Source organism: Piliocolobus tephrosceles, chromosome 4, assembly GCF_002776525.5.
Source record: "Piliocolobus tephrosceles isolate RC106 chromosome 4, ASM277652v3, whole genome shotgun sequence".
NCBI classification, from domain to species: Eukaryota; Metazoa; Chordata; class Mammalia; order Primates; family Cercopithecidae; genus Piliocolobus; species Piliocolobus tephrosceles.
In genome coordinates, this window is record NC_045437.1 from 92650237 (window position 1) to 92663842 (window position 13606).

At 37.7% G+C, this 13606-nt stretch overlaps 1 protein-coding gene across 1 annotated transcript in view; it reads left to right on the forward strand.

Moving 5' to 3' along the window:
- The window catches only part of RHOBTB3 (Rho related BTB domain containing 3), a 61209-nt gene that overhangs the window by 14433 nt on the left and 33170 nt on the right, over positions 1-13606 (forward strand). The window contains exons 4-6 of the mRNA XM_023212184.3: positions 2305-2459; positions 6188-6299; positions 8550-8915. Coding sequence (XP_023067952.1) covers positions 2305-2459; positions 6188-6299; positions 8550-8915 — 633 coding nt within the window. The remainder of the gene's footprint in view (positions 1-2304; positions 2460-6187; positions 6300-8549; positions 8916-13606) is intronic.

Genomic DNA, 13606 nt, shown 5'->3' on the forward strand with positions numbered 1-13606 from the left:
ACACAGTTACAGCATAATATGGTGTAGAATGACTAGACATTTTTTTCCTTTCTGGTGAGTGAACGAAAACAAATGTCTTCAGTGACGTAGAAGAGTTACAGGGCACTTTCTAGGAACCTGTGTAGGTAAGTTGCTTACCACCATGCACAGTGGAAAACCTACCCCACTAGCATAAACCTAAAATTAGTTGTATTTTCTCCCTCAAATCAAGATTGTTAAAAATTATTTTACGTTGTGTTCACTTCATTTTTCCACTTGAAACACTCCTGTCTCTGCTTGATTTCTGTCCAGAAATAAAGTTTAATAAGATGATCTGCCTACCCACTCCATTCCATCAACATAAGGAGACCTTTGTAGATATAAGAAGGCCTCTGTTTTCAGAAAACCAAAGGCACTGTTTACAAAGGCTTTGTAAAGAATGTTAAACACCAACATACTATTTTTCAAGATAGGCTAAATTCTGTATGAAAACTTTATTTGCTCCAAACTTAAAATGATCTTAGAAAAAGTAAAAGTAAAATCTCAAATTAGAATTTATGGCATAATTTAGAGAACTCAAGTTTAACATTTAAATCACTGTATCTTTGGAATCAGTAATTCTTTACTAAAAGTATATCTTTATTTTTTCTTTTGGTGTCACTTTTATTTTCAGGTGAAGCAAGTAGCAGTGTTATGATTGTTTATCTCTAACCCACAAAGAGACTTGGAAAAGTCACATAACCTCTCTGAGCCTCAGTTTCTTCCTCTGCAAAATGAGAATATGAATATATGGCTTCTGAGCTCCAAAATGCTTTCAATGAAGCTAAAATTATCTAAGTCATGTGTGTCTGTATGCATGTGTGTGTGCATGTTTATGTGCATTCTTACATACACGGTATGCATATACACTAAATATAATTCGCATATACCCAATATTTACATATATCTGCTCCATCTGTGTGCAGTTCATTCATAGGGAAGTTGCTGCATATGTGATGGGGAGTTGCTCAAATGTCCTTTCAGGGCCAATGTACTTACTGCCTCAGTTATTGGGGCTTGTTGGCTGCTGGTGGTGCACACGTGAGCCCCTTTCCATGCATTAGTCTGTGCCGATGGGAGCTGCCATGCCCAAGTTATGCCTGCTTCAGGGGTTTAGTCCTTGTCTGATTACTGGTCGATTTAGGGATAGGGTACAGCTCAGCTACCTCCTTTCCCCAAATGAGGAACAACTCCAAAAGACCATCTAAGCTCCAGAGCCTCCTGTAGGATCAGCTTTGGTCCCTGTTCCAACAGGACTGCAATTCCAATTTTCCCTCTACCCAGTCTTGCATTCCTCACCCCCGAGAAGGGTTATTCCCAGGATCACTTGCCAATTAACCTTCTCCACACCACTCTTCATCTTAGAGTCTTCCTCCCCACGGGAAGCCAATCTACTACAACATGCATTTCTGGAAATGAATTTACTCGCTTTTGATCTGGCAGCCATTTTGAATGGTGACACATCTGATGTTGTGGTCACGATACATAACAAATCTGGCTGGCAAATATGGAGTTAAACACATATTTTTAGCCTTACTAGGAATGTTCTTAATAGATAGATTGTTCTCCCACCTTCCTAGCCATAGATGTATACATGATGCAACTGTGAATCTTGGGACATTTCATTTTTTGAGTTAATACTTTTTATTCCTTCAGTTTTTAATCTTAAAGGAAAAGATAAAGAATGATTGAAGTTGAATGCTTTAGAGTTTAATGATGAAAATGTCTGAATTAATAGGAATGTACTTCATATGAAGTTTACAAAGAGAGTGACAATTTTGTTGCCTGGAAAATCAGGTCAGATTGAAGGTTCTGTTACAATAGAAGTATAAGGTTTACTCAAACTTCGTAAATAGATTTAAAGTTTATTATATTAAAAAAGCAAATCCACTGTTTCCCAGGTCTCCATGGCAATCAAGTTGTTACATTTATCTTCTTTTCTACTGGCCTAGAAATATTGATATTCAGGATGTCAAGGTTGTGTAAAAAGAAGCAGGCCCACGAGTACTGGTTATTTGTTAATATCCATTCACCTGCTTTTAAATTCTTCTATTTTCTAAAATGCTATTTATTATTCTTGCAGTGAATGCTTGTTTATTTAGGGACCTTCCTATGGTCATTGACACTTTTTATTCAGGGTTTAGTGGGTAGTGGATATACTGAAGGCTTTTGAACTGTGGCTGTGGTGTGAGCTCTTAGTTTGTTGTTTAATGTTCAGATTGTCTGTGTACCATTTTTTTTCCTGTTTAATTCCAAAACTCTTGGTTTCAAAATTCGTTTTCTCAGAAGAATTACCTTGTACATGCCCACTGTGTACCTCAGACAGAGGGAGCTGTGTTAGTACAACTGAAGGGATCCAACTTGCGAAAGAACTAGGAGCGACCTATCTTGAACTCCACAGCCTTGATGACTTCTACATAGGAAAGTATTTTGGAGGAGTGGTAAGTGGAAATTCCTATTAAGTATAAAGTTATTTGTCAGGTTGGCTCATTAGGTATTTTCTAGAACATCAGTTAGAACTTCAGATTTAAAAGCATGGTTTGTCTTACTTAACCTGGAGAAATAAAATGAGAGTGAGTGGCAGAGGTTTTATCAGAATAAAATTATAATTTTATTTTTCTCTCCAAATGAAACCTTTTCTATTATCTAATATGGTATTTTGGAATTTTTCATTTGGTGATCTTTAGTAATCTTTGTTGTATGTATCAAAAGCGTGTTTACTTACCCAAACCTGTGATGCCAGTTTTAATAGTCATCTTTATACAGCTGAATGAGCCTGGCCGCCAAAGCCAGCAGGCCCTGAAAGTTCTCTTTCATTTCCATCTACTAGTTGAAAAAAATAATTTTTCTTCCTCTGTGTGTGCTTTGGCAAAATTTTATATACTCCTAATTTTGTTGTAGCTCAAACAGATTCAGAGGAGCTACTTACACAAATAGCTACTTGTTGGATATGTGAGAGCAAGTCTGCTTGCTTGGTTGCAGTGACGCATATTGGGTTCTGCAGTCATTTTGATACTGATCTTAACACACAGCACTTCCCATATAGTATTAGGACTGTAACGTCCTTGGAGAATACTGTGGAGCTGTATCATTTAAGAATTTGCTGACATAGAAACTACATTTCCAAACCTCTAAGAAGCAACTCCTCTCAACAGACAAATCTGACATACATGGATGAGAAGTTAAAAGCAAAGAAAACCTACTTTACGCAGGAGCACTTTGGCATCCCTCATCGGTTGCCTAGCTCTTCACCATGTACTCTTTCCAATATGCCCCAGTAGTCATTATGTAAATTCATGTTGAAATGTTGAGGTTCCACAGATGACTACAGAAGTGTCATTTGTGTAAATGGGTAAAATAAAGACCAAATATAAATGCTGCTAATTTCCATCAAATATAAATGGCTTTTATTTACCCAATAATATAAAGAAACATTAATATTACAATGTTAAGGAAGATATACTCACAATATTGATATTATCGATGACTGTGAGAAACTTTTGTTGCATTCATTTATAGTGATGAGCAGTGAGTAGAAAGGTGGATAAGAGAGATTTAATCTTCCTGTCAAGCAGATTATATTCTAGTGGCTTTTAAAAAATCTTAATTTGGCGAAGAATGGTACATTTCCTAAAATACCTGGGGAGCTGGAGAGCAAAACGATGGTTTGGTTTTGCTTGTTGTGAAGGTTCATTTGTCAGATAGTTTCATGCATTAGATTTGGTTTATTTGTTGAGGGGAGGCCGTTCCCATGGAAGCCACAGGACTCCTTGCTCCCTGTTCCAGGATCCTGAACCTGAAATTCCCAGGATCACTCTTTCCACCTTCCCACTCCCATTTTCTCTCCTCTCTTTCTCTTCCTCTGGCTCCTTTTTTCTCTTTCTTCCTAATATCTAATGTTGCAATTAGGGTTAGAGGTATGATGAGGATTGATGTGGCCAAGGTTGGGAGAAAGACATGGCAGTTTCGTTTTTCCTTAACTTAAGACCTGATGAGAATATGGAAACAAGATCAGAATGATCTCTCTTTATATGCTTTACTTTCTAGTAAAGTACAACTGGGATCTCAAGTGTAAAATAGAATGGCATTGGCAAGCATATGGATGGAGATGATAATGTTAGAATAAAAGGAGCATTGAAAATCTGCATTTAAGGGTCAAGATTGAAGAGCTCTGCAGTACTACCCTTAGACCTAGGCCAGAGAGAAAGCCGCCTGCCTTCCAGCTTTAGAGAGCTCCATCTGTCCGTCCTCCAGTTGCACCCTTGCCCACAGGGTACAAGTCAGTGGAGCCAAGGGTTGTGCCCACCTGGAGCTGGTGGACTTCATTCCTTTCTAGACCTGTGCTGTCCAGTATGGCAGCCACTGGCTACATGTGGCTATTTATATTTAAGTGAATTGAAATAAAATACAACCAAGTAAAATTCAGTTCTTCAAGCATATGAACCATATTTTAGGTACTCTATGGCTACATGTGGCTAGTGGCTACTGTATTATATAATGCATATATTACAGAACATTTCCATCCACACAGAAGGGTCTGTGGAGTAGTGCTAGGACTATGCTCCCAAACCCAGTACCCCAGAATTCTCTGGCCACTGGTCTTAGGCCTGTTTCGACCTGTGCAGGCCATTTTCCTGGGACAGTCCTCCTGATGGTGGACCACATGGCTGGTATATGCACCCCTAGGCCTGGCCGGTGACCCAGTGGTGAGTCTTTATAGGGAATGGGGGAGGGGGCGGTAGACAGAGCTTGGATGTCCACTTCTGTGCACAGAGCTCTTTAAAGCATGAGTTAGAGCAGGAGGTGAGAAGAGAATGGGTGGTCTTAGGGCTCAGGAATTAGGGACCAGTTCTCCCTTTGCTGTATGAACCTCTGAAGAATCTGAGAATTTAAATATAAATCTTGTCTGCAAGGCTTTTGTGATGATGTATTTGTCAAAGCAGAAGTATAGAATATCTTATATATATTACGGTTTGTTTTCTTTATTTACAGCATTTAAATATTTAGGTATGTGGTGGGTGGGCCTCCTTTTGGACTTTTGTCCCAGGCCTTGCAAACTAGGGCACAGGCCTGAAGCTATGTAAATGCACCTGAGTGAGATTTTTAATTTGTAAAGGACAGATTTTAAAGAAATTTGTTCAAGAGAAGAAAGTGAGGTTTCCTGCTCATGGGAACGTCTGTAGACACAGAGGCAGATCTGTTCCTGCTTTGAATTTCACTAATATTAACTGTGGTGGTTGCCCACTGAGAAAATTATTAGTAGCGTCACAATTGTAGAGATTGACTTTCTTGAGTATTCCAAAGAGTAGCTGCGTGGGATGGCATGCGCTTATAATCCCAGTGACTTGGAAGGCTGAGGCGGAAGGATCCCTTGAGTCCAGGAATTTGAGTCTAGCTTGAGCAACATAGCGATACTCCATTTCTAAAATTAAAATATATATATAACTTAAAAAAGAGAACCAACCAATTCCTTCTTTTAAGAAAAAAAGAACTTAGATTCAGGGGCATATGTTTGTTATATAGGTAAATTGTGTGTCACATGGGTTTGGTGTTCAGATTATTCCACCAACTAGGTAATAAGCATAGTACATGGTAGGTAGTTTTCTGATCCTAACCCTCCTCCCACCACCCTCTCAAGTAGGCTCTGGTGTCTGCTCGTCACTTCTTTGTATCCATAGGTACTCAATGTTTAGCTGCCACTTACAAGTGAGAACATGTGGTATTTGGTTTCTTGTTCCTGTTAGTTCGTTTAGGATAATGGCCTCTGGCTCCATCCATTTTGCTGCAAAGGACATCGTTTCATTCTTTTTATGTCTGCGTAGTATTCCATCGTGTGTATGCACCATGTTTTCTTTATCCAGTCTATCGTTGATGGACATTTAGGTTGATTCTTTGTCTTTGCTGCTGTGAATAGTGCATGTGTCTTTGTGGCAGAATGATTAATAACTCCTTCTTGAGTGGATAGTTTATTTATGTTCAGAGAAGGCACAATCTGCTCCACTAGATTCATTTTTTTAAATAAAAAAATTGTTTATGTGTGTTTGCTAATGCATACATATACATGGTACTGACATTTAAAACGTTTGACAGTTGTGACTTCGGATACAAATTTTCATGTTGGATATATAGTTTTGTTGGATCTTCAATTAAAATTTGATTCCTGTTTTAGTTGGAGTATTTTATGATTCAAGCCTTAAATCAGAAGACAAGTGAAAAAATGAAGAAAAGAAAAATGAGCAACTCGTTTCATGGAATTAGACCACCTCAACTTGAACAACCAGGTGCATTTCTTAGCCAATGTGTAGACATTCATTGGACATTCATTACAGATCCTTTCTCACAGGTCTTAGAGCAATTGTTCTCAAACTTGAGCATGCTCAGAGCTTACCTGACATTCTGATTCAGTCAACCTTGGATAGGGCCTAGAATCTACATTAATCAACTTCCCAGATGATGCAGAAGCAGATTGGTACTTGAATCACATTTTGAGAAATACTGCTTTAAAAAATGAGCCTATAGATTCTAAAAATAATATGTGTCGTGGGTGGAGAGCTGTTCTAGATTAAGGTCTAATGCTAAATAACTACTAAATGCAATGCATGAACCTTGATTGGATACTGGTTCAATAAAAATATCTAGAAGATGCTCCTGCAACATGGGTTAATTTTAATACAGACTGGAAATTAGATTATATCATGTAATTACTGTTAGTTTTCTTATGTATCATAATGGTATTGTGATGAATAGGAGAATGTTCCCATTACCAGGAGATGAAGGTGAAAGTATTTTAGAGCCGAAGCATCCTGATGACTGCAACTTTTAAATATTTCAGCTGTATAGCTGTGTGTGTGTGTTTGCATGTGTGTGTCTTTCTGTCTTTCTAGAGATAAGGGGAAAATAAAATGTTAATAATTGCAAAATCCAGGTGATGGATATATGTGAGGGGTATATGTGTGTTCATTGCATCATTCTTTCAACTTTTTTGAATGTTTGAAAGTATTTTTAATACAAAGTTCAGGGCAAGTAAACTTAAAAATAAATTATATCAACTGTTATCAGAATTTTCTGCATGATTTTGTAATAGAAATAGTAACGTAGCACTTTATTGGATCAATATCCTTTGGAATTTAAGAGACCCCATCTCTTTAAAAAAGTGCAGATGTATAGACCACATATAAATCTAAATGATACACATTTGGCTTTGAATTTCCTGGTGTGCAAAGGGAAAGGGGAGACATGGTCTATTAGGTTGCAAACCCTTGGGCATTAAATCCTTTCTGGATTAGAAAATGAGTGGGAAATGACCAGATAAATAATGTAGATAGTTCTTAGTTCTCATTAATCAAGAAGACAAAACATATTACATCCTGGGAGAAAGCAAAACATTACATGTCATTTAGCTCTAAAAGAAATATCTGGGCCCAGGCGTGGTGGCTCATGCCTATAATCCCAGCACTTTGGGAGGCCAAAGTGGGCAGATCAGCAGGGGTCAGGAGTTCCAGACCAACCTGGCCAACATGGTGAAACCCTGTTTCTACTAAAAATACAAAAATTAGCCGGGCGTGATGGTGACGCCTGTAGTCCCAGCTACTCGGGAGGCTGAGGCAGGAGAACTGCGTGAACTGGGGAGGCAGAGGTTACAGTGAGCCGAGATCATACCACTGCACTCCAGTGAGACTCTGTCTCAAAAAAAAAACAAAAAAGAAATCTCTTGTGTGGGTCTTCATGTGGGGGCACTAAGTGATATAGGCAGATATTTTACAGTTAGGGTCGGTGGAGAGGGCCTGGAGTGTAGGTATTCTGAGTTGATTGAGGGCTCATCTCTCTTTGTTGGTGATCAAACTAGTAGACTGAAGGTTATCCTCTATTAGAAATTAGGGAGCTGGGTCAGCACTTTTGCTGAAGCATTTTACTAGAAGGAAAAGTACTAGTTTTGGAATCCAAATAAAGGGGTCAAAATGTTTTCCAACAATAGCGTTCAAGACAGTGAGCCTTGACTTTGAGAAGTTGCAGAATTTTAACAGCTCAGCCCTCTACCTCTGCTTCTGGTCCCAAGAGGAAAAGGACTTCAGATGTGAGGTTGGGTTCTTTGGAACTTATTCAGTACTCTGAACTTTTAAAGTCAGGTAGAAGTAAAGAGTGATGACTATGAGATACTCAAGTTCGGTATTTGGTGGTTTGTTTTATTTTGGGACACACAAGTAAGAAGAAATGTTATTTTATTGCTCCGTATGTCATTAGTAGGTTTTTCATTTGCTCTATAAAATGTAAATAAACATAGTATTTGTGTGTCTGTGTTATAAAATTCTGTAGTTCCTGAATAATTAGTTTATATGTGTTTATGAATTAGGTTAAGCTGTACAAATTTGCTGTTTTTGTGCATCAAAGAATGGTTAAATATTGGCTATTTCTTATGGTTTAACCTAATAATCTTTTAAAATATTATACAATTGTATTTAAAGTAAACATGAGATTATTGGGTCTGTAAACCTGAAAGGAGTTTATTATTTTTATTTTCTTTTTCAAAACAGAAAAAATGCCTGTCTTAAAGGCTGAAGCGTCACATTATAACTCTGACTTAAATAACTTGCTGTTCTGCTGCCAGTGTGTGGATGTGGTATTTTACAACCCCGATTTAAAGGAAGTTGTAGAGGCCCACAAGATCGTTCTCTGCGCTGTAAGCCATGTTTTCATGCTGCTTTTCAATGTGAAGAGTCCCACTGACATTCAAGATTCCAGTATCATCCGAACTACCCAGGATCTCTTTGCTATAAACAGAGATACTGCATTTCCAGGTGCTAGCCAGGAATCTTCAGGCAACCCACCATTACGAGTCATTGTTAAAGACGCCCTCTTCTGTTCTTGTTTATCCGACATCCTTCGCTTCATTTATTCAGGTATCTTGTCAAGTGGTTCTGGTTACTTACAATCTCATAAGCTTTGGAAATGACAGGTGCCTGTGGTGCTCAAGGATACTGGTTAGTTTTACAGTGATCTTTTCCTACCATCTGGGATGAAGATTATACATGAAATATTATTTGCTTTATATATAGGAATTGGTCCAAGCTTTCTGTTTTCCTTACAAATGTACTTGCCTCATCTTTTTCCTATCAATTTCATAAGATTTTATTGTGGTAAAATACGTAGAACATAAATTTTGCTATCTTAACCATTTTTAAGCACACAGTTCAGTGGAATTAAACACATTCATAATGTTGTGTAACTATCGGCACCATCCGTGTCCCTAGTTCTTTTCATCCTATAAAACTAAACTCTCTACCCATGAAACAGTGATTCCCCATTCCACCCTCTTTCCTGCCACTGACAGCCACCATTCTACTTTCTGTCTCTGTGATTTTAACTCTCCTAAGTGCCTCATGTAAGTGGAATCATACGGTATTTGTCATTTTGTGATTGACTTATTTTACTTAGCATAATGTCTTAAAGGTTAATCCAAGTTGTGGTGTGTATCAGGATTTTCTTCCTTTTGAGGTCGATAATACTCTGTGGTACATATAGACCACATTTTGTTTGCCCATTCATTCATCCATGGACACGTGGATTGCTTCAGCTGTTGCTGTGATTGTGAATAATGCTACTGTGAACATAGTGTACAAATATCTCTTTTGAGACTGCTTTTATTTTTTGTTTGCATATATACGCAGAAGTGGAGTTGCTGGATCCCATGGTAATTCTGTTTTTGATTTTTTACAGAACTGTCACACTGTTTTCCACTGTAGCTATACCACTTCACATGCCTACAAACTGTGCACAAGGGTTCCAGTTTCTCCACATCCTTGCCAACACTTGCTATTTATTTTTTTTAATGGTAGCCATCTTAATGGGTATGACATGGTATCTAATTTTGGTATTGATTTGCATTTCCCTAATGATTAGTGATACCAAGCATCTTTTCATATGTTTTTGTATTTGCCTTGGTTTTAAATCTACTTGTAAAAACAATAATCTACCAAACAGTTATGTTAATATTTTATTTCCTTAAAAAACATCCAAAATATGAAATCTGAGAATTTATTGTCCAATTTAGTTTTAAAGACATAAAATATTCCAAGAGTGAATGAAATCAAATGTCTATACCTTAAAACCTAGCTATTCACTCTTTGGTTTGACTCTTAAGATTTTGTAGGGCGTCAAAGAGAGAGTTGCATTCAGCTTAGGAACTGGAAATCAATATCCAGTGTTAGTTGAGGTCTGATTAACTTTGGCCATGACTATCATAGACGTTACTTTTTTTTTTTTTCTTTTCTGTGCCCTTTCTTTTTAAGATTTAACTTATCAAGTATTTTTCTCTTTGCCCTTTTAACAACTCAGCAGCAACTATATTTTAAAGATAGAAGTTCTATCTGAGTCATTTTAGCAAATGAATTGAAGGTCTTACATCTAAGTGTCCCGTGTAAGAATGGAAAAGAACAGATGTAAAATGAATTTTAATGTAAGCATCTAAGTATAAGTTTTCTGAGAACTCCTGTCTTTAATTTTCTTTACCCACTTCAAATCATGTACCGATGACCTGTTAGGCTAAATCACTCCTGCTCTGCAATGTGTCTGGAGAAACATTTATAATTAATTTGTTTTTAGGCTTCCAATAAAGCGTAATTGGGAACAGATAAAAAGTTTAAGGTTTGCAAAACAAGTATCATTTCCTACAGGTAGGGAAATTTGGGGCAGCCTTTATTTAAGTAATTGATATTTAAAATAAGATATTACTTTGTTCATGTGGGTTGTGGTCATGTAATTTTATAAGTTAAAACTTAAATTATGATTTTGAAAAGTACAGTTGCAGCACGCAGATTTATGTGGATAAAAATGTGGTGTAGAATGTGGTGCTAGGTTAGTGAAATATTGGCTTGGAAAAGGCATAAATTAAGCACCTGTACAACATACACCCAGCACATTGCCTTCAATGGGTTCTCTATAAGTTTTAGTTGAATTAAAGAGTAGGCTCCAGTAGCCGGGCATCATCATACCAGTAAGCCAAACTACTTAAAGACTTCATTTAGTACTATAGATTTTAACATTTAAACTTAGAATGTCACAGTTCAGAGTTTAAGATTTTGAAAAACTAACATGTTTACATGTTAAGAGAAAAAAATGTTTTTAATCATATGTTTAAGGAACTGTGAGGGACGTAACATTTTTATGATAATTTTCTGTTGAAATTACGTGAATTATTCAGCAGGTTTCCAAAATTATGATTGACTACTTTCAAAGACACATGAGCACTCTGAAGTCTTATATTCTTTTTAATATAGTAGCAGTAAAATAGCTAGATGTATCTCCAATGGTTGATCCTGCGTAGCTTTCTCCTAAGGGGAGTGCTTTATTTAATTGCAAAATTAATACAGGCAGATGGAAAAAAAGGGAAAGAAAAGAAAAAAGTTATCCTTTTACTCCAGACCCTTTCCCCAGAGTCATTTACCTGTTGTAAATTTTTTGTGCATTCATTCTGATACTGTTTGAACTCTTTCAAACAGTATATATACTGTTTGAACTCTTTCAAACAGTATATATACTGTTAATATACTGGGGACATTTGCATTAGTACAAATGTAATCCTAGGTAGCTGCTGCTTTCCAGGGATCACAGGCCATTTCTCATGGCTGGAGCATAGAGTGAAAGGTGATGGCTGGTGGTTGATGAGGTGGGCAAGGTCTGTGGAAGCTGTTCCTGCTGCTCTTAGACTTGTGTTAGAGTTTTAAGCATGATCAGTCTGGGCTTTAGAAAGCTCATCTCTGATGATGATTGGAGGGTGGAACAGTGCAGCCAAGACAGGCATTCAATCAGGAGGTCCCATTACCCTGGCGATCAGCCTCAGGAAGGACAACATTCAGACAATGGATGGCCCTGCGCTTGGCACTTCATCGTCTATACCAGTGCTTTTCAAACCTTAAAGTGTGTGCAGATCATCTGAGGATCTTGTTCCTGTGGAGATTCTGATTCAGTTGCCTGGAGTGGGGCATGAGATTCTGTGTTTCCAGTAGTCAGTCTCCCAGGTGGTGCTGGATCTCTGGACTACCAGAAGCAGCTGGAATACCTGGTTTTGGAAGAACTGGGAACCAGCCAAAGCCAGCAAACTGGGGCCTAGAATTCAGTGCAGAGGCCTAGGAAGGCTACCAAGTTATCAGCTTAGGATTCAAAGTAAAAATGGGGTGAGCTGCAAGGCTGACTGAGGCAGGGCTCTTTGGAACTGGGGCTCTCAGTGCCCTGTGTGTCCCCTGCCTGACATGAGGAAAAGTGGATGCCTAGTGATTGGGTGGAAATTAAGTAAGCCTGGAATAGGGATCGGAGAGCAGGCAGGAATGATGGTGTGGAGAGCCTGCTGAGCTACAGGTCTTCAACCAGTTCAGAGTCCTGGCCTCTTAACCTGACAATGACCCGTTCCATTTCGGCTGTGATCTCTCCTTGTATGTCACGGCCAAAGCCGGAGATGCTGTCTGCTCTGAGCAGGGGCACAGGCCGTTGACCTGGGGCTGCAGAGACCCAGATGCTGGTTAAGGAAAAGTGAAAATAACTGGTTCTGCAGGTATCTATTTATTATTCTTTAATTATTTACAGATTACAACCTCTGGCTCAAGGAAAGGTTTCATTTACATTATGTTAAAAAGAGATATCAAAGCTATATTTGCACAGAAAAGACAATTTTGAAAAATGCTGAAAATTAAGAGAAAAAAATTTACCCAGATTCTACTATCAACAGAAAATGTCTAAACATTTATTGTTTTGTTTGATCCTCTGGTCGTTTGTGTATGAATAAGTGATAATACTGGTTTTGAAACCATATATTTTGTAATCAAATCAAACAAAAATTGTAAACATACATTTTTCTCAAAGACTTCAATAAATGGGCCAGGCTTTTTTTTTTTTTAAACAGTTTTAAACCTGTGAGTAGAATACAAGTGTTAAGGCACAGTTTTGCAGTGGTTTTCCCACAGAAGTGCTGTGGTCTGCCCTTGGATTATGCTAGAGAACCATTGAAGACAGGAGTTGTTTGTCTGTCTTCCCATCAGATGAGTTGTTAAAGCAGAGGTTGAACTCCATCGTGGGTTCAGGAATATTTGCCTTGAGCAAACATGGGCTAGAAAATTGTAATAAGCCTATCTCCTGTCCTTTTTTTTTTTTTTTTTTTTTAAAGAACCAAATTACAAAGAATATCTTAATTCTTTTTAAATAACATGCTTTTTTTAACCTTTAGGAATTTGAAATTTGGTGTGTATTGTGTCACCACGAACATTTGGGTCGTTATTTAGGAGGGACCTGTTTAACAACAGTCCAGTTAACATTTTACACCTATATATTCCTATTCAAATTTTTGATTCAATAGACACAGTCAAGGTGTGTCTGTTTTGCATATGTTAGTTTTATATTGAATAACAACAAACACTGCGTAACATGTAAGTGCTTAACTATTAATCCTAAGGAACAAGGAGTAATGTGATAAGTGAAGCCAGCCCTTTCCTGGTCTTCAGGGAGTAATTCTTACATGGCATACAATTCTAACATTCTTATAATACTTGATACAGTCTTATGCTTGCACATTCTTGAGTCACATGATCTCAGATGGTTAGGA